This window comes from Nerophis ophidion, linkage group LG07 (assembly GCF_033978795.1).
Source record: "Nerophis ophidion isolate RoL-2023_Sa linkage group LG07, RoL_Noph_v1.0, whole genome shotgun sequence".
Lineage (NCBI taxonomy): Eukaryota > Metazoa > Chordata > Actinopteri > Syngnathiformes > Syngnathidae > Nerophis > Nerophis ophidion.
The window spans coordinates 53739830-53761968 of NC_084617.1; the positions used below are offsets into that span (position 1 = coordinate 53739830).

The 22139-nt window shown below is 37.8% G+C and overlaps 1 protein-coding gene across 1 annotated transcript; it reads right to left on the reverse strand.

The window, feature by feature from the left end:
• Nucleotides 1-1765: 1765 nt before the first annotated feature.
• Nucleotides 1766-17223, reverse strand: LOC133556508 (pescadillo-like). The gene is made up of 15 exons (XM_061906491.1): nt 17052-17223; nt 16770-16849; nt 16503-16656; nt 9862-9971; nt 9528-9699; nt 7527-7616; nt 7165-7281; nt 6957-7034; nt 6784-6873; nt 6331-6461; nt 3244-3369; nt 2855-3039; nt 2624-2763; nt 2376-2543; nt 1766-2117 (listed from the first exon to the last, which is right to left on the reverse strand). The coding sequence occupies exons 1-15, from the start codon at nt 17073-17075 to the stop codon at nt 2043-2045; spliced, it is 1740 nt and encodes a 579-aa protein (XP_061762475.1). The 5' UTR covers nt 17076-17223; the 3' UTR covers nt 1766-2042.
• Nucleotides 17224-22139: the final 4916 nt, after the last annotated feature.

A 22139-nucleotide genomic window follows, 5' to 3' on the forward strand; every position in this document is an offset into this window, starting at 1 on the left:
GCAAGCAAACAAAAATGTTGTACGTGTTAACATGTCAAAGTCATGGTGTGAATGAACCATCAGTAATAGTTATGTAGAAAGGGTCAGTAGAAATGTTTTTCTACCTCCTAACTCCTTTTCCAAAAAAGCAAATTGTCCAAATGTAACCATGGATCTTCTTAATAAAATGTATTATGCATGGTTAAAACAAACCATACCACAGAAAACACATCTCTAATGACATTGAATACTAAACTTTGTAATGACTTTTTGATATGCTCTTGCTGTGGACATCTCATGGTCAAACTGTACAGTTACTGCCATAGTTGTTATAATTGGGCCCCTGTGGCCCAATCTGTCCTATTGTGGATAAACGTTCCAGCCCAAAGACACACAGTAACTCTTCTGCACATATCGGCTTGACACTGTTGCTTTTGTTGAGCACCCATAGTTTGCTCCTTCAGGCACTCCAAGTGCCAGGCTGAGACCCGAACTGGGTGGGCATACGTGGAATGCGGGTCAGGGTGAAAGGGGTGGGCTCCGAATTGAATGAAGTTATTGAGGAAAACCCACAAGGACCACAACAGCCTGTCAAGAGGGGAGCGGGGCTTACAGAGCTCGGTCGTCACTAACATCCTCTGTGAAAGTGTTAGCCAATCAGGTTTGTTGTAGCAACTGTTGACCTCCACCCCTGCAGACATGGGCCACATTTTCAAACTTTGAGTCTCTTCTTTTCCAGTCAGCCATGGTTACTTATATATAAGAAAATTGTCAATACCTTTAGTAACCCATAGGTCTGTCATTCTTAACATTAGGTGAAAGTTTTTCTTCCGAGGGACCCAAAATGGACTTGCTTGCAAAAGAGTCAGTATTTTAAGAGTAGTTTTACTTCCATCACTGCTGCAAAGACAACCATAAATGTTTTCTTTTTATCTTTGGAATTCTTCTCAATATCAAAAAGGCCTGCCCTTTATGATTTTACAAAAACAGGCATGCACAAATATACTCATAAGCACATTGACACTATTGTATCAGTCTAAACTCACCACGATCATTTTCATTGCACTTAAGTCGTTTATTGCCAGGATTTTGACTAAAAGAAACAGATCTGTTTTGAAACCTAATTTGGTTAACTTCTGGTTTAACCTAGCAGTCATTACATTCATTAGAACATTTTCCTTAAGTCTTAAAGAGACCTGCCTTGATTCATTCTGTAACGATGTAAAAAACATAACATATGGGGAATACAAAAATATATGCATTATAATGGGAGTCGATGGGGTCAAAAAGGGTAACAGGGTGGTGAGTGTAATACAACAAAAACAATTATATACTCAGTGTAGTCTGTTTTTCTCCAAATAAAAAGGATGTGATTTATGGGTAGAACATGATAGAAACTGTGTGGCACAATTTGAACCCATTAACCTTTAAATTTGAAAAATGTGTTGAATATTGGAAACAATAAAATTCTTTAAAAAAAGACCACTGTGGGTACAAGATGACTTCAAAGAGTTTAAGTTCATGAATGGAGTCATAAGGATAAAATTTGTTTGAAATTGGCTCCACCCAGTTAGTAAACAGGGAATATGTTTTGGTTTTTTTGGAATTGGAGATGAGGTACTTTAATGTTGCTCCCCCTGCAAGAAGAGTCAAAGACATGTCATTCTTGCTAAGTGTTAGTTTGTCAAGCTCACCGTTGGTAGATTTTTCCTGACAATTGCTGTATAAATCTGCTACAACATTATTGCTCTGATCTGTGTGAAGAAACAAGCAGGACCTGAGCAGCTTTTATCTAGTATTAACATTTATTAATGGTTGCTTGATCATACGAAACAATTGTTGCAACATTCTAGCAAAGAGAAGTTACAAGAAAACGCAGACAAGCAAACTACATGTTAGTCAATAATTACACAATCAGCATATATTACCTTGCAGATATTAATGTACCCACAACATCAGTTATGTGACACTCACTAAGAGGACCTTAAATGCACTAAATGGGCTTTAGAACATGTCAGCCAAACTCTTGAAGTTGAATAGTCTTAAAAGAAATATCACATAATTCATTTTTTGGCCTTTTTCTTCTTTGCCTTTTCAGCGTCGTCATACGCTTTCCTCTTCACTGTGAGCTTGTTAGCCTGTGAGAGTGGGACAAAAGAAACTGATAAGCCAAAACTTAACTTGGGTCAAACAGTTCATTCACCAGTCGGTGAAATCATCACATGACCAGCACATTTTTTAAGAGGCACGTATGTTATATTGTTTAACATTCCTAGCTGTGAAAAGAGGGCCAACACTGGATAGAATGAAATCTATGTTAAAAATGTGAAGTCTAATCACTGCAAACAGACTGCACCATTGAAATCAATACCCAACAAACAAGGAAATGGACTGACCTCTCTGACTTTTCTCTTTTTTCCAAACATGATCTTGTCATAGAGATACTTCTCTTTTTTCTTCATCATCATGACGGCCAGGCGTTTCTCCTCAGCTTTTTCTTCCTGCTCCTGTTTAGCTCGGTTCTCTAACTTCACTTTTCCAGGTGTCACTTTGACCTGTAGGGACTAAAAAAAATGAGTGTGAATTAAAATTCGTATTGCAGCAGCTAAGGGATGGCAAAAAAGATGGATCATGTGTCACTAACTTTGCCCTGGGCTCTTTGCTCCTCCATCTTCTTCAGGTTTTTCTCTTCTTCCTCGTCCTCTTCCTCTTCAGCATCATCCTCTTCTTCTTCCTCCACCACCTCCTCCTCTTCTTCTTCACTCTCCTCTTCCTCATTTTTTGCTAATATTAAATAAAATAAGTGTACTGAGTGTGAAATAATTTGCATCATTTTAAATTGTTTCAAGATCTAAAGCCTAAGCCCAAATCCTACCAGGTTTCTCTCCTCTTAGCAAGGCCAACATCTTTAGTTTCTCTGGAGGCACATAATCTCCCTCCTTCTCCTCTACGAAGGGAGACAAGTGGGGTGGAAGAGTGACTCCGAGGAAGTAGTCCTCCACAGGGAGGACTAGTTTGGCATTGATGCAGTCATATACCCATTGAGGCTGGATGTAGTACCTAAAATAAACAGAATCACAAAAAAAAATATTGAAGACAACTTTTAAAGGTTATGTACAATTATTACTGGTTGGTATGAATAGGCAGTTATGTGATCCAACAATGAGCCAAAAGGGAAAACAGCAACAATTTCCCAGAACCTCACTTCACACTAACCATAGATTTCAATAATACTAAAAGACAAAACACATGATTTTCCTTTACCGGTTAATATAAGGTTTGTCAATGCTGGGTCTGTCGACAATGTGATGTGTGATTGTCTCATCTGTAACGTCGTATGTGCTCCCAATGCAGACAGACTTCTCCCATGACACCTCGCCACCAAAACACCTGGAAATGTTAACAGCAATTGAGGACAGTTAGTGTTGCCAATGGACACTGAGAATGGTCATCAGTTAAAACGGAGGACTTTCACATTTGTGTCAAGTGTTTGGAGTAGCGAAACAATGGTAGGCCAAATGATCTGTTCTCATTTTGCGATTATAACCCTTCTCCAGTAAACCTTACATATGCTATATTGCCACCATTTTAGTGGCATTCCACTATAACTAGGGCTGTTAACTTCATCGTGTCAACACGAGATTATTAAAAATAATAATCGCATTAATCATAAATGAATTCAAATTCATTTATGTGTTCAATGTGTTTTTATCACACGTTGATCCGAAAGTTGGCACGCATAGTTACATGAGCAGTGATCAGGCCGCACACCCGTGCAAAGACGAGTGAGTAGAGTCCCAGCGGTTCTCGGCGGCAAATTTCGCTTTAAAACGCTCTGAGGGAAATATTGATAAAAATAGTTTCTACATATTGCAGTGACAAACTTTCTTATCATAGCACATCCAGTTTAAAATATCATCGCAAAGCAAAACATATCATACTTAAGGATGCTGCTAGCACAAATGCTACAAAAAAGGACAGCAAACTACGCTGGCCGAGTTTACCCGTGTAAATTTTGTCAACAAGACCACCTCCGATAAGTTAAATAATGCCTTTGCAAAATGTATAGTCACTGCATGATGGCTACTGAACATCGTTGAAGACTAAGGACTGCAAGATGTCATGAATATCGCCAAATGGGACTCCTCGTACAACAATTACAAGGATAAATTAACTCTACTGCACACACAAAAGCAGCAAGTTACAACTACTGGCTGATGCTGAATTTATATTGCTTACCGGAGACTATTGGACCTTGGTAAGTAGTCACATCTAACTTGGAGTTACTGAATAACTAATAGATAAACAATGGAAACTACAATCCTTTGCTTTGGGTGTTTCACAAACTGAGGAAATACATTTTGCTGGAGCATGCACAAGTCCGTTCCTTCAAGTTGCCAAGGACCGGATTATTACTGAGAAGGTCAGTACATTAGGGACAGACAGCGCTCACAACATGGTTGCTGCTGTAAGAAGTTTACCATTTCATGCTGTACAGAGACTTATCACTGTGGCTTTGTGTGACGCAGGATTTAATGTGCCTTTAGTGAAATGCCGCAAAATTGTGGGACATTTCAAGCACAGCCCTGCTAATATATCGGAGTTGAAAGCACAACAAGTAGCACATGGCATGAAGAAGGATGTGCCTACATGTTACTTTCTACAAACTAAACTCCTACATTTTGTAAAAAAAAATACTTAGCTACCCCTGCTTCCACTGTACCCTGTGAAATACTTGTTTAATTGGCAGGTCACATTGTACTAAAAAAAAAGATCAGCACTGTTCATCTGAAAATGTAAATAGGCTTGTTTGTTTAAACAACTAGTTAAAGGAAAAGTAAATGCAGATGTAAATGGTGCACTACAGTATGTTGAGTTGTTAATGGGTGTGTTTACTACATTACCTATTAGTGTCCATGTGTACCTTGTTATTTGCTATATTATTGCAAATTATTGCCAAATGAGCATTTAATTCTTACTCTTACCAGGTTTTTGAGCAAATCAATGACTTGCAGTTAGGCAAAACATTTTAAAATGTTTGTATAAGTCTTTGAAAATAAAACTTAATTTGTGTCAAAACAGTGTCTCTTAAAAGTCCATTTAAATTCTGCAAGTAAATATTTTCACTGCGATTAATGTAAATTCAAAAGTGTGATTAATCGCAATTAAAAAATGTATCGTTTGACAGCACTAATTATAACATACATCAACTTCTAAACACACAGAGCCACACCATTCAAAATGCAGGATGGGATAAGATGCAAGATAACAAGCAATGATTGTTAGGGATAGACAAATCAACATTTTGGACTCCGATCCCAATCCAATTTTTTGGCCGCAGATTTAATCTGATTTTGATGCTTTGTTGTTATGATTTACACAGTCTTAGTATCTTATCTGTTTTAATGTCTAAGATTTTGTTGTACTGTAGCTTTATAAGATTTATTAAAAAATTAAAAATGCATAACAAATATGTGTTGGGCGTTGTAGTGTCCTATTCTGTTTAGCAGTCCTTGAACACACGTTACGATCACTCTGTTCTGAATTCGCGCAGCTTGTATGTGCACAACTCAATATCTTAGTTCCTCAAACAGCAATGTGTTTATATCAGTTTATATTGGGGTATGTTTCCTGAAAGGGAAAGACATTGTCTATTGTTTTCAAGTTGGAATTTAAGCTAGAGAACTGGCACCAGTCAATCCGTGAGTTTATGAAAGTGCAGTTATCATTTATGGTTTTTCAATAATATTATTTTAAAACAGTATTACTAACCATTGAGAGTTTTTCTGAGGTTATTCTTAGTACATCGCTAGTATCAACATAAAGATCGATCACTCCTACTTTACATTGAAGCTTTAGCGGTTAGCTTTTTGTATCATACTGGTTGGTATGTGTCTCTAGGATTCTTAGCCGTTCATTTTCCTCTAGTCCTCCAGTGATAATTACAATTGGGAGAAACTGTTTACTTTCCGCTATGGTGGTGAAGATTAGTAACATATAAGCGGCTTCTAGACGATGAGCTCGTTACAGCTTGCTCCCAAATTCGACAGTTATGAATGGCAAGACACACCTTTCTGGAATTCACTCAGACACACCTTCTGCATGTCTGTAAAGCAGATAACAGCCCTGATCCCGGGGTCCAGACATACTCAGTTTTTCCTTTACAAATGATCATCATAAAATAAGGGCCAGGCATGTACATTACAGTGTTTTCGTTGTTTTTACATTTCCATGTAAATTGGGTTGTTTTCAAAAACCCAAAAGGCCAAGAAAACTTTCTTGCAGTTTTACTGGGTTGTCATGAAAACATACAGTGAGTTTATCATTACCATGGCTGAGTATCTTACTCACCGAAGAACAAAAGCCAGAGACTCTCTGGGAACTTCTCTGTTTAGGAAAAACTTCAAGCCCTCAAATATCTTCGTGTGGGCTTCCTGTTGCTTCTGTTCTTTTTCTCTTGCTTCCATCTTTTCTATGTCCTCCTGAGGGGTAAATTTATAAATCACATCCTTTAAAACAATCATACCTTTCTGATACATTAAAGTTAGGTTACCTTCACACACACATGATTTAGGTTCTGATTGTTTTGAGTGAAAACACTTCAGTCATGGCAACCAATCACAACAATATTCCCCAGTTTCACACCTCCAAAAGCTTTGGTGTATTTGACCTCTCTCACCTTTGTCACCAGAGACCAATTATTAATTTTTTTATTCATATCTAAATAATAGTGATAATGAAAGCAAAGATATTTATCTACACATTAGAAGCAGCAAATCTAGTTTTAGGTTATTTTGTTTGTACCTCATCAACAGGAAAGTGATCCAGTTGAGTCTCCTCTTCGTCCGCAGCAGAAACAGCCCGGGCCAGACTGGCACTCAAAGCAGAAAGTTTCTGCATGCAATATAATCCACAATTTAAAAAATATCTGCCAGCATACAAAATTGTCTAGTGATCCGGTTCGCCAAAAAGTTTACCTCCAAGTAGCTTTCTGAATTCATGGCATAGTCCTCCTCATCCTTACACTTTGGTTCTTGATCCGTTTTACCGCCAAGCTTTAAAACAAAATACAATTAACAAATAATAACACAATAAAACATGTTTAGAAAACATTTAGGTGAGACTTTACGTTTGTTTTTGTTTTTCATTTTGTAGCCTGAGATAGGGCATTTTACTAATTTATACCTTCGGCGGGTAAACAAGGTTGAGGGAATGGTAGAGTCGGAAGTTGATGAAACCCAAGAGAGTTGTGTACAACTCTGTGAAGGTTGCCATGACTCTGTAGTCAACATCTGTTGGATGCTGTAAGAACAAAACAGTTAATCCATCACATTTTGACTTCATTAAAACAGAATGACACAGGTAAAAATCCCTTCTTGAGGGATGACATCAATGAGAGCATATTATCGCTGAGACATTCAAATTTCTATAACAGCTTAATCATATCCAGGCAGTTAGCGGAATTAAATGCTGACAACGCTGCAACAAGGCCTGACTGCTCACTAATTGCTAAATAAATGTGCTTTCCTTCATCACTGTGTACTTACATCATGGGCGAATTGATAGGGCACCAGCCATGTAATTATCTGCCCCATCACCTCAGCTTGGTAATATATTCCCTTGATCGAGATGAAAACCTACAGAGAACAGTTAAATGATGATTGCCTTTGAAAAAGACTCCTTCCTAAAGGGGAACTATGATGATTTTTGTCTTTTTGACTTATAAATGTTGTTATACAGTAATATTGGATACTCTTGTTAAACAATGTCAAAGTGTCAAATCAAAAAGTTCATGCATTTGGACGTGAGTTTACAGAAGTTTTGGATGCCACTGAACACTGAGCCATTGTGATGACGGGATGTACTTATGTGAACATTTCAGTGTATGCCGTCTGTCAACCTCCTCCCTCTCTACTCTTATCTTGTACCGAGACTGTTGGCTACAGCCTCCCATGTCAATCCTACTTGTCTCATGCAGACCTGCCGGTAAAATCCATACTTTTGTGTGTGTTGACTAGGGCTGGGCGATATTGCCTTTTTTTAATATTGCGATATTTTTAGGCCATATCGCGATATACATTACGATATTTTGCCTTGGCCTTCAATGAACACTTGATGCATATAATCACAGCAGTATGATTATATGTGTATACATTAAAACATTCTTCTTCATACTGCATTCATATGTGCTACTTTTAAACTTTCATGAAGAGAGGGAAATCACAACTAAGTCAATTGAACAAAAGTGTATTTATTAAAGTTTTTAAGCAATGGCACAAACATTCAAGTCATTGCCAAAACATAAAGTGCATGATTGTCAGAGACATTTTAAGTGTCAAATAAAAATGAGCTGCATAATAGGAAACCAAATAGTATTTGTCCTTCACTATGTGGTATGTTACTAAGGTTATGAAATTCTCTATTCTCTAGCGAGTGACTTTTCAAACGATGCTATATATTAGCAGTTATGCTACTTTTGGTAGCAATGCATGTGCCCCACACTTGACAAATTAAATCTGTCTATTCGACATATTCCCGCTTGAAGCCGAACCACCGCCAGAGGGTGGAAACCCTGCAGTTTTTATTGGGAATTAAGTCTTGCTTCATTTGTTACCAGATCCGCACCTTCTTTCTCTCGTACGGCTACGTTAGCAGCTAACGTAGCCCAGTCTGCTACCTCTCTGCTCTGCGAGGGCGTATAGGTATGTGACGTATGACGTGACAGTATGTGACGTATGTAAGAATGTGCGCCTGCTTATCTGTGAGGAGAGACAGGAAAGAGTGAGAAGAGCCTGTAGTAATGCCCGCAGCTAAAAGCAACTGCGTGAGAACGTATACTCGAATATTACGATATAGTCATTTTCTATATCGCACAGAGACACACCCGCGATATAGCGTATATATCGATATATCGCCCACCCCTAGTGTTGACAATATTTCACACTTGACTGTTTTGTCAACATGGGCCGGTACAAAGTTTGATTAGCTGCTAAAATAACAAAAAAAGATGGTTGCCATTGTGACATTTCTACTTGGCTTGAGATACCACAAGAGAAGGTAAAATAAAGTAATATTTTTATATAATCGTGGTATGTGCATAGTAAAACAAACATGCATTGAAAAAAAGCAGCTTTTTTAGATGCTGCATTGTGCACCGCAAAAGGTATAACTAATGTTGTGACGGGTAAATCTATGAAGTTTTTTTTTCCTGGGGAAAAAAAAAAAAAAAATAGCCGTTTGATGTTTCTCTTAAAGATAAATATTTAACAGTGCACATTTTCAAAAGACAAATTCTTAAACTTTTTGAAAAGGCGGCGTGTGTATTGTTTCATCTGCAATCTAAAAGGATACGCTTATGAAACGGACAGTTTGCTAATAAACTCATAGTGGTTGAAAACGTGACTGTGAAGCAAAAACACCTAAGCATATCTAATACATATTATCTAGACCACATGGAAGTGTGTTAAATTTAAAAATAATTAGAATCATCGTAGAACCCCTTTGATAATTGACAATAAGACTTTTTCATCGGTTCGCAAAGCCGGTACCTTTCTGAGGGCACGAGAGGCAACCATGTAGTTCATCCACTCTACAGTGAGGCGTCGACACAGCTGTATGGTTTGTACGTGGCATTTTCCTGTTCGAGCAAACGTGGAGAAGAGGAAGCACATGCAGAGTGCATCATCAATATCACGCAGAGCATCAATGAAGGTGGGATACCTGCAATGCAGAGGTAAAATATCATGTTAGATATACTTAAATAATCCCTTTCAGAAAGTGTATTTGTTTTGTTTTAATAAGGATTCATTAAAACATGAACCTTAAAAAAACAAAAAATTATTCTACGAACTACAAATTACTAACCTTAACCCTGTGCCTTACCTTTCTTTGACAATGTGATCCAATTTATAGGTTGGCTTGTTGTCCTTAAGCCTTTGCACTGCAGAATATTCAGTCTTTCCATAAGCTCTCTTGAGTTTGCGAACAAATACCTTTTCAAATGGGGAAAAGGACATTTATTGTTTATGCTATACAAAACTACACAATGACCAACAATGACTTAAAATCACACAAAAATGAATTGATTTTATTCCGACACGTGACTTCTTTCAGGAAGTGAAAACCAAAGGTGGTCTACCAAGCTAAGATGGCTGTTGAACAGCAAGCAGCGCGCAAACTGAGCACAGAAAAGGCTTAAATCTTCCTGCAAAAAGCAGATACGAGCAAAAAAATCAAACTTTCCAATGGAAAAGATGCCTTTACTTTATCAAAAAAAGATTTGTCGAGTGATAAAAAAAACTATACATCGGTTGAGTTTCCAGAAATATTGTGATCCAGATGCCATTCTACACAACAGATGAAAACTTGGAAAAGCATGGAGGTCTACAAGTTCTTTGTGTGGCTGGGTCCAGGAAATTGGTATTAAGGCTGTCCCGAAGATATATATAATTTTTGCTTGTGTAAGGTTGCACTTCATGATTTGACTTTGCAACTACTACTAATGATTGTTGCTGTTGCACGCGCCGATTACGAATAGTGTTTTTTTCCCCAGTCTTTATCAAAATTAAACTATAGCTCTTAATGTTGTGTACGTGTTGAAAGCTTCATTTATGATTGCAGTCTTTGTTAAAAAACTAACTCTTTAAGATTTTGCTCAAATGTGCTTACTTTTATTTAGACACGCAAAGCTTTTTCGAAACACTTGTAGCAAACATAAGTTTAAAAATACAAATAATAAGATAATACAAACCCCGTTTCCATATGAGTTGGGAAATTGTGTTAGATGTAAATATAAACGGAATACAATGACTTGCAAATAATTTTCAACCCATATTCAGTTGAAAATGCTACAAAGACAACACATTTGAGGTTGAAACTGATCCTTTTTTTTTTGCAAATAATCATCAACTTTAGAATTTGATGCCAGCAACACGTGACAAAGTTGGGAAAGGTGGCAATAAATACTGATAAAGTTGAGGAATTCCCATCAAACACTTATTTGGAATATTCCACAGGTGTGCAGGCTAATTGGTAACAGGTGGGTGCCATGATTGGGTATAAAAGCAGCTTCTGTGAAATGCTCAGTCATTCACAAACAAGGATAGGGAAACGGTCACCACTTTGTGAACAAATTGTCGGACAGTTTAAGAACAACATTTCTCAACGAGCTATTGCAAGAAATTTAGGAATTTCACCATCTACGGTCCGTAATACCATCAAAAGGGTCAGAGAATCTGGAGAAATCACTGCATGTAAGCAATGATATAACGGACCTTCATACTCTCAGGCGATACTGCACCAAAAAGCGACATTAGTGTGTAAAGGATATCACCACATGGGCTCAGGAACACTTCAGAAATCCGCTGTCAGCAACTACAGTTTGTCGCTACATCTGTAAGTGCAAGTTAAAACTACTATGCAAAGCCAAAGCCATTTATCAACGACACCCAGAAACGCCGCCGGCTTCGCTGGGCCCGAGCTCAGCTAAGATGGACTGATGCAAAGTGGAAAAGTGTTCTGTGGTCTGATAAGTCCACATTTCAAATTGTTTTTTGGAAACGGTGAACGTCATGTCCTACGGACCAAAGAGGAAAAGAACCATCAGGACTGCTCTAGGTGCAAAGTGGAAAAGCTAGCATCTATGATGGTATGGGGGTGCATTAGTGCCTAAGGCATGGGTAACTTACACATCTGTGAAGGCACCGTTAATGCTGAAAGGTATATACAGGTTTTGGAGCTACATATGTTGCCATCCAAGCAACATTATCATGGACGCCCTTGCTTATTTCAGCAAGACAATGCCAAGTCACTTGTAATAACAGTGTGGCTTCTTAGTAAAAGAGTGCGGGTGCTATACTGGCTTGCCTGTAGTCCAGACCTGTCTCCCATTGAAAATGTGTGGCGCATTATGAAACGTAAAATACAACAGCGGAGACCACAGACTGTTGAACAACTTAAGCTGTACATAAAACAAGAATGGGAAATAAATCCACCTGAAAAGCTTCAAAAATGTGTCACCTTAGTTCCCAAAGGTTTATTAAGTGTTGTTAAAAGAAAAGGTAATGAAACACAGTGGTGAACATGCCTTTTCCCAACTTATTTGGCATGTGTTACAGCCATGAAATTCTAAGCTAATTATTATTTGCAAAAAAAAATAAAGTTTTTGAGTTTGAACATCATATATTTTGTCTTTGTAGTGCATTCAATTGAATATGGGTTGAAAAGGATTTGCAAATCATTGTATTCCGTTTATATTTACATCGAACACAATTTCCCAAATCATATGGAAACAGGGTTTGTACTTAAATGGGAAATAACTGTTAAAAGTATATCAAACAAACCTTTAACGAAGTGATCATTGTAAACTCATGAATTCTACGACTCTGCTCACTTGGACTAAAGTGTGACTTGCACTTCTCAGCATCGTTTTGCAAAATTTGCACTCTTCCACCCTTATTGATTACCTCTTGGGGAACTCTGAAGAAATGTTTATCCTTTTCGCAATTTAAACGATTCATAAAGCCAAAAACAACACAAGCCTAGGGCATTTTGTCTGTGAGAAAAGCTAAATGGCATCTTGCACCCATTGAGAACAGAACTAGCCTGACCACCACACATACTTAATGGGCGGCGTGTGAGCCAGACGTGACGTCAGTAAAATCCAAGCATTTCAGGGCTGGGCTATGAAACTAAACATTTCTGGGGCCACCTTTTTTGACAGCTAAGCACTAGGAGCCTCTTGTCAATAGGAGATTATTGACAATTTAGTCAAAAACAAAAGTCATAAAATTATATTAAAAAGTAACAATGTAAATGTCAAAGATGCTTATATAGTATGGCTCTGTGTTTTTTTGTAGACCAATTGATAAAAGGCTAGTTAAACATAATCTTTTACATGAACACCCTGCTACTTTTAAAAAGGACCTATTGCCAAAATGCAAGTCAAAGTTAGTCTAGATCAGGGGTTCCAATGAGTGAGACGCTAAACCCAAATCCTCCATCCATCTATATCTCTATCCATTTAGCCTTGCAAAAGAGCTACCAATGATTGTGTGAGCTTAAAAGAGATCAGTTTGATTATGTATTTAAATTTGGAAGCCACTCTTTATGAGCACCAAAGAAAACGAGTCAGCGGGGCACATTTGGCCTTCTGGCCCACCTTTAGGAACCACTGCTGTAGATAACAGAAGCGGTTTACTGTTCATCGGAATTTGCTGCAAAAAATGCTTGTTTCAAAGTTTTGAACTGGAGTCTGGCTGGTTTGATTTTCTTCACAGTCAAATATTGCCTGCAAGTAGTGCTGTGCAATATAGACAAACATATATATATCCAAGTACCGTATTTTCCGCGCTATAAGCCGCACCTAAAAACCAAAAATTTTCTCAAAAAGGTGACAGTGCGGCTTATAACCCGGTGCGCCTTATATATGTATTAATATAAATATTTATTTTCATAGAGTTTAGGTTTCGCAACTACGGTAAACAGCCGCCATCTTTTTTCCCCGTAGAAGAGGAAGCGCTTCTTCTTCTACGGTAAGCAACCGCCAAGGTAAGCGCCCGCCCACCTGGAAAGAGGAAGCACTTCCTCTTCTACGGTACGCAACCGCCAAGGTAAGCACCCGCCACCCGCGCGGCTAATCCAATTCATTTCATTTGTGTGTTGCTGTAAAGACGACCACAAAATGGCTCCTACTAAAAGACACGCGTACAACGCAAAATTCAAACTCAAGGAAATAAGTCACGCAGAAGAACACGGAAATAGAGCAGCAGCGAGAGAATTGAACATAAATGAATCAATGGTGCTTAGGTGGAGGAAGCAACAAGATGACCTGCGCCAAGTAAAGAAGACAACACAGAGTTTGAGGGAACAAAGCAAGATGGCAACAGTTGGAGGACAAACTCGAACAGTGGGTAGTTGAGCAGAGAGCAGCAAGCAGAAATGTCAGCACCATCACTATTCCAATGAAGGCAACAGCGCTAGCAAGCGAACTTCACTTGGATGATTTTAAAGGTGGTGCTTCTTGGTGTTTCCGGTTCATGAAAAGACGCAATCTCTCCATCCGCACACGGACTACTATTTCACAGCAACTGCCAAAAGACTTTCAAGAAAAGCTGGCTACTTTCCACGCATATTGTAAAAACAAGATAGCTGAAAAAAGATCCGGCCAGGAAGGCAGGATTCATGGAACTGCCGGACAGCAACAGCGACACTGACTCTGATGACTTCGACGAGACGGAGCCCGCCATTTTGGATGCCGCATTCGCCCAATTTTTTAATTCAGACACCGAAGAAGAAAAATTTGAGGGATTTATGGATGAGGAATAACTTCTGAAGGTGAGCTTTAAATGTTTATTTTGTGTGCTGTGACAAAGTTGAGTTATTGATGTTGCTATTGCTCTGCAATATTTTGAGTGTTACTATTGTTGTGATTGCACATTCGCACACTGGTTTGTATTATTAAAGTTTGACTGACCTATCTGACTGTTTTTTTTACATTCCCTTTAGCGCAGCGTGGGCGCGGCTTATGACCCGGTGCGGCTTATAGGTTTACAAAGTTTTTAAATATGCCATTCATTGAAGGTGCGGCTTATAGCGCGGAAAATACGGTATAGGTAATTTTATATCCAGATGATAAGATATATTAAATAAAATAAAACCATATATCAGGGATGTGAGCAACCTCTGAGGCAAAAAAGAGGAAACTTGAAAAATTTGACATGCGTGATATTTAGAGGCAACGTTAGTACTTGATCACATTTAAACGCCTTCTCTGTGCTGTGTCTTTAGGGGAAAGATAAGATTACACATGTTAACTAGCAACGATTCATTGGCAGAATGTTTTTCAAATTGTCTTTGTTCTGTTGGTGTGATTTTTTTAATCTAATCCAAAGCCATACAACGGTGTTCCTCTTCCGTCTTTTTTTGGCACGAATTAATCTTTTGCTGTTTTTGCTTTCTGTGTGCTCTTCCTCTAAATCAGTGGTTCTTAACCTGGGTTCAATGGAACCCTAGGGGTTCGGTGAGTCGACCTTAAGGGTTCGGCAGCGTCTCCACCGCGGAGGTCAAGACACATCCGACTCATCGTGTAAATAAAAACTTCTAATTATCGCCGTATTACGGATACCACCAAAGAATGTTCTCTCTAATTTTCCATCTGATTTGCAAGTGTGTAATTTATTGTGAGTTCTCGCACTGTGTTGTTTTTTTTCTCTGAACAAGGTGATGTTCATGCACCGTTCATTTTGTGCACTAGTAAAAAAACAACAACATAACTTTGTCTTGAATTTGAAAAACAAACTACATTTTAATTTTCACTAAATAAGGGTTCGATGAATGCGCATATGAAACTGGTGGGATTCGGTACCTCCAACAAGGTTGAAGGCCTACTGAAATGAGATCTTATTTAAACGGGAATAGCAGGTCCACTCTATGTGTCATACTTGATCATTTCGCGATATTGCCATATTTTTGCTGAAAGGATTTAGTAGAGAACATTGACGATAAAGTTTGCAACTTTTGGTCGCAAATAGAAAAGCCCTGCCTTTACCGGAAGTATATGCGCGTGACGTCACAAGTTGCAGGGCTCCACTCATATTCACATTGTTTATAATAGGAGCCACAAGCAGTAAGAGCTATTCGGACCGAGAAAACGACAATTTCCCGATTAATGTGAGCAAGGATGAAAGATTTGTGTTTGAGGATATTGATAGCGAAGGACTAGAAAAAAAGAAAAAAAATCAAGTAAAAAAAAAAAAAAGGCGATTGCATTGGGAGGGATTCCGATGTTTTTAGACATTTACTAGGATACTTCTGGGAAATCCCTTATCTTTCTATAGTGTTGTTGGTGTTTTAGTGAGTTAAATTGTACCTGATAGTCGGAGAGGTGTGTCTACGGGTGTCTTGAGGCCAGTGTCTGAGGGAAGTCGACGGCAGCTGTATGGACGGCGCAAGCTCAGCTGATCTCCGGTAAGAGACGACTTTTTACCACAATTTTCTCACCAAAAACTGCTGGTTGACATTTGGTCGGGATCCATGTTCGCTTGACCGCTCTGATCCAGAGTAAAGTTTCACCTCCGGAAATTTTAAACAAGGAATCACCGTGTGTTTGTGTGGCTAAAGGCTAAAAGCTTCCCACCTCCATCTTTCTACTTTGACTTCTCCATTATTAATTGAGAAAATTGCAAAAGCTTCAGCAACACAGATGTCCAAAATACTGCGTAGTTGCGTGATGAAAAGAAACGACTTTTAGCCGTAAGTGGTGCTGGGCTAATATGTCCGCTCCAACCAATAACGTCACAAACACGCGTCAACATATGCGTCATCATTCCGCGACGTTTTCAACAGGACACTCTGCGGGAAAATTAAAATTGTAATTTAGTAAAGTAAACCGGCCGTATTGGCATGTGTTGCAATGTTAATATTTCATCATTGATATATAAACTATAAGACTGTGTAGTCGGTAGTAGTGGGTTTCAGTAGGCCTTTAAGAACCACTGCTCTAAATATTTATAAACAAGCAGTACCTTATAGTCTCTGAACCTCCCCACTATGGGCTCATGCAGAAGAAAGCGAATGTCTTTGAGCAGGTAGAAGGTCCTTGGGGCTGTGGAGCCCTTGTTTACTTTCTTTTTGTGTCTGGGTTCGTGAGGGTAAATGCCTTTGAGGATGCACAGTCGTCTGCAAGCACAACATACAATTCGTTAACAAATAAATGCTGTGGGAGGATCAACATTACAGGTAAATGTCAACAATCTCCAGCTGATAATCAAACAAAAACTAAGTCAACTCACCTGAAATCTGGGAGGCTCAGTTGCAATTTCTTGCGGGCTTTGTTTCTGGTGATATAATTTGTGGCGGCGCCACTCTCATACTGCAAACAAAACACAGAAAGGCATTTATTTAAAATCGCACAGTTTGACTACATTTAAGTCGTGTGGACACAATAACAAAAACATGATTTAGCAAGACCGCCATGGAACAAAAATGCACGGTTAGCACCACTAGCATGGGTAGCTAGCTACCATCGTATTAGCACTGTAAAAACCTGACAAGCCACCCAAGCCGACACTTACCTTCTTTTTTTGCAGTCCCCCCATTTTAAATCAATGTGTGATGACTGAAAAATAATTGTAATTATTTACTATTCTAAAAAATCAAGCTCAAGAGGCGGAAAACACGTAGCACGAAGACCCTTAGTCCTGACACGTGCAATTGACATGCGCGGAGGAAGAGGAGAATTTAGGACCCCGAGTTGCCCACTTATCTGCCTGTTTACAAAGTTTAACATTTTCTAACAAAAATGTTTATCAAACATGTTTTCATCACACAAAAAAGCTACCCTTGAAATGATGATCACTAAGTACTCATTTAATAACACATTAGTAATAACTAAGCTGTGACTAGTGATTAGATGCGTAATTTCGTGGTACATAAATTGGAGTACGTGTATCAGGGGTTACCAACCTTTTTGAAACCAAGTGCTACTTCTTGGGTACTCACTACTGCGAAGGGCTACCAGTTTGATACATAGTTAAATAAATTAAAAAAAAATAGCCCATCCATCCATTTCCTACCGCTTATTCCCTTATGGGGACGCGGGGGGCGCTGGCGCCTATCTCAGCTACAATCGGCAATTTGCTCAATTCACCTTTAATAAATAAATCTCTTCGTAAAAAAAAGGGTATTTCTGTCTGTCATTCCGTCGTACATTTTTTTTCCTTTTACGGAAAGTTTTTGTAGAGAATGAATGACGAAAAAACCACTTAATATAATGGTTTAAAAGAGGAGAAAACGCGAAAAAAAAAGAAAATAAAAATTTGAAACATAGTTTCTTCAATTTTGACTCTTTAAAATTCAAAATTCAACCGAAAAAAAAAATAAGAGAAAAACTAGCTAATTCGAATCTTTCAGAAAAAAATAAAAAAATAATTTATGGAACATCATTAGTAATTTTTCCTGATTAAGATTAATTTTAGAATTTTGATGGCATGTTTTAAATAGGTTAAAATCCAATCTGCACTTTGTTAGAATATATAAGAAATTCGACCAAGCTATATTTCTAACAAAGACAAATCATTATTTCTTCTAGATTTTCCAGAACAAAAATTTTAAAAGAAATTCAAAAGACTTTGAAATAAGATTTAAATTTGATTCTACAGATTTTCTAGATTTGCCAGAATAATAGTTTTGAATTTTAATCATAATAATTTTGAAGAAATATTTCACAAATATTCGTCATTGAAAAAACAGAAGCTAAAATGAAGAATTAAATTAAAATGTATTTATTATTCTTTACAATCAAAAAATAAAAAATACTTGAACATTGATTTAAATTGTCAGGAAAGAAGAGGAAGGAATTGAAAAGGTAAAAAGGTATATGTGTTTAAAAATCCTAAAATAATTTTTAAGGTTGTATTTTTTCTCTAAAATTGTCTTTCTGAAAGTTATAAGAAGCAAAGTAAAAAAATAAATGAATTTATTTAACAAGTGAAGACCAAGTCTTTAAAATATTTTCTTGGATTTTCAAATTCTATTTGAGTTTTGTCTCTCTTAGGATTAAAAATGTTGAGCAAAGCGAGACCAGCTTGCGAGTAAATAAATACAATTTAAAAAAATAGAGGCAGCTCACTGGTAAGTGCTGCTATTTGAGCTATTTTTAGAACAGGCCAGCGGGCTACTCATCTGGTCCTTACGGGCTACCTGGTGCCTGCGGGCACTGCATTGGTGACCCCTGATGTGTATAATACAGTAGTCATACTATACCCGCAGCTAATCGTTTACCAACCAGCCACACATTCTGCAAAATTTGCAAAATTGATAGTATTGCAAACATTTAAAAAAACATTTAAAAAAAAAAGTGTAATGAGGTGAAATCTAAACGTTGCAATGTTGACACAAAGCTCCCATGCAGGCATTTTTTATTTCCCCTTTGTCTTTATTTTCTTTTTTTTTTTCATTGCTCAAAAAAAAAGGACAAACAAATCTATATTATAATGAATTATTACTTAAAAAATATTACTTTAAAATGTTTTATGTGGAAAAAATATTGCATATGTTGTGTGGTTGCCTTATAAAAACATCAAAGTTTTGACAAAAGAGCATAAAACAAACAAAATAATAGTTCAAACTTAAAATCGACAGATATATCAGAAGTTGATCTTGAAATTTAAGTGTTAAAAGTTAAAACAAAACTAATACAAATGTATCAATTTATGAGTAGGGAATCTTTCGGATCTCAAATATATTTAGTAAGATTTTATTTAACTTTTCACTGTGATTACCCAAAACTATTAAATAATTAAAATCAACGGTGTCCTGCATTATTGATCTTTGAGGGCTTTAATTGCTAAATAAAGGAACTCTCCTGAAGGAGTCAATAAAGTACTATCCATCTATCTATCTATCTATCTCTCTATCTATCTATCTATCTATCTATCTATCTATCTATCTATCTATCTATCTATCTATCTATCTATCTATCTATCTATCTATCTATCTATCTATCTATCTATCTATCTATCTATCTATCTATCTATCTATCTATCTATCCATCTATCTATCTATCTAAATACTGAATATTTCAGTTTTACTATAAAAACAGAGTTGTCTTTGACAGAAAAAGCATAAAACCTTATTTGGTTTACTTTATATCAACCTCAGGTTGATATAAAGATTTACTGTCAGTATTAAATAAATAAAAAAATAATAATTTCACTTATTTTTAACATTTTAGTGACTGAGAACCTCTATGCTCCCCAGGAGCCCTAAGAATAAAAAATCCATATTTTTTGTCATGGTTTGAAAATGAAAAATATCAAAATACTTAAATTTTTCCGTGTGCGGCCCTCTGTGGAAAAAGTTTGGACTACTGAAAAACCAGTGTTGGCTTGGTTACTGAAAACCAGTAACTAGCTACATTTAATAGTTCCTTTATTTCAAAAGTAACCAACTAACTTAGTTGCTTACACCCAAAAGTAATGCGTTACTGTGAAAAGTAACTATTTAGGTACTTATTTTTATGTATTTATTTTGTAAGGCTCCTATAAATGCCCTTTCAGCCTTCATTTCAGTACTGTTATTGCACTGGAGAATAATACAATCTGTTGATCAACTTGACATGCATTTGCATCACTGAACTCTGCTAAGCAATGTGGTCTACATACAACACACAAAGACAAATATATGTTTCAAAGGGCCAATTTATTTTGAGCCAGAACAAATTGACAAAACTATTTTGAATAGCTGCAACATAACATACATAGGTAACAAACCGCATAATAACAACATGTCACAACATAGCTGTAAACCTGGCTTCACCCAAAGATGGCACACATGACATGATTATGTACAGCACACATACTGCTAAACATACCCCTAACCAGGCTTTTTTCTCTCTTAAGGAATTGTGAAATAAAATCATGTCTTCATTGAAGCCCAGAACACTACTCATTTCCCCAGTTTTAGTTTAGAGACATGGAAAGATTGGCCTGGCCCACCAGGATCCCTCTTTATGTTTGTGAACTTTATAGTCTATACATTTAGAGTGATTTGATAAATACTCCAGAAGTCTAGAATGAAAGAGTGTATATAAGAGAATAGAGTGTGTGTACCTTCAGTGCTGAATGATGAGCAGAGGCAGTTTGGAGTTTTCTTTAGCTTTCTTTCCATGTTTATGTGCTCACTGTCCACTGTATCCAGGAACTTGGAAAACATTTTTGTTCCATTTGCTGTTTGATGCCCGATATCATGTTAATTAGCATCCGGAAAGCGGGTGACTCCACTGTAGAAATAGCCTGCATGTCTTCTAGCACTTACGCTGCAATGGCTCTATCAATGTTGTCCTGGCGAGCAGTCCCTCCGTTAAAATCCAGCCGATATCGCATAGATGGTGTTGGAGGTAAAGTGTGTCTCTCTTTACTAGCTACGTTGTTGCATGTTGCTTTTGTAGCTGTTTCAGTAGATTTGAATTGCTTTTTTGGGCAGTAGATAGGATCGTTGATCCAAGACACAACTGACATTGATCTAAAATGGTCTTTTCTTTGTGTTCAACAAAAGAAAAGTAGTGAGAATATCTCCATGTTAAGAAACTTGACTTTGGCTCCGGAATGATGTCCTGTTAGTAAACACAGACAGCCCTCCCCCCACCTCCCTCCACACCCACACACACACACACACACACACACACACACACATGCGCCTCTTCTCCCGCACCTCTTCTGCAGCTCTCCAGTAAAACACACTCAGATCTTCTGTTTCTAGTCAATATTACATAAAAAAAATAACGTAAAATAACGCATTAATGCATCATGTAGAAATGTTTGTAATGCGTTAGTCCCAACACTGTAAATCATTGTAATGATATACTATATACTTTAAATAGACTCCCTTTTTAGACCAGTTGATCTGCCGTTTCTTTTCTTTTTCTTCTATGTCCCACTCTCCCTTGTGGAGGGGGTCCGGTCCGATCCGGTGGCCATGTACTGCTTGCCTGTGTATCGGCTGGGGACATCTCTGCGCTGCTGATCCGCATCCGCTTGGGATGGTTTCCTGCTGGCTCCGCTATGAACGGGACTCTCGCTGCTGTGTTGGATCCGCTTTGGACTGGACTCTCGCGACTGTGTTGGATCCATTATGGATTGAACTTTCACAGTATCATGTTAGACCCGCTCGACATCCATTGCTTTCCTCCTCTCCAAGGTTCTCATAGTCATCATTGTCACCGACGTCCCACTGGGTCATTATTGTCACCGATGTCCCACTGGGTGTGAGTTTTCTTTGCCCTTATGTGGGCCTACCGAGGATGTCGTAGTGGTTTGTGCAGCCCTTTGAGACACTAGTGATTTAGGGCTATATAAGTAAACATTTATTGATTGATTGATAAGCTATGTCAAAATACAGTGTTTTCAAAATCTGATATAACCGGTGCGAAAATATCAATCAATCAATCAAACTTTATTTGTAGAGCCCTAAATCACGAGTGTCTCAAAGGGCTGCACGAGCCACAATGACATCCTCGGCTCAGATCCCACAACAGGACAGGAAAAAACTCGACCCAATGGGATAACCTTGTAGGGGACAGCAGATGTGGGGACCCCACACCCCTGGGCGACCGGTGCAATGGACGTCAAGTGGATCCAGTTAATAGTGTGAGAGTCCAGTCC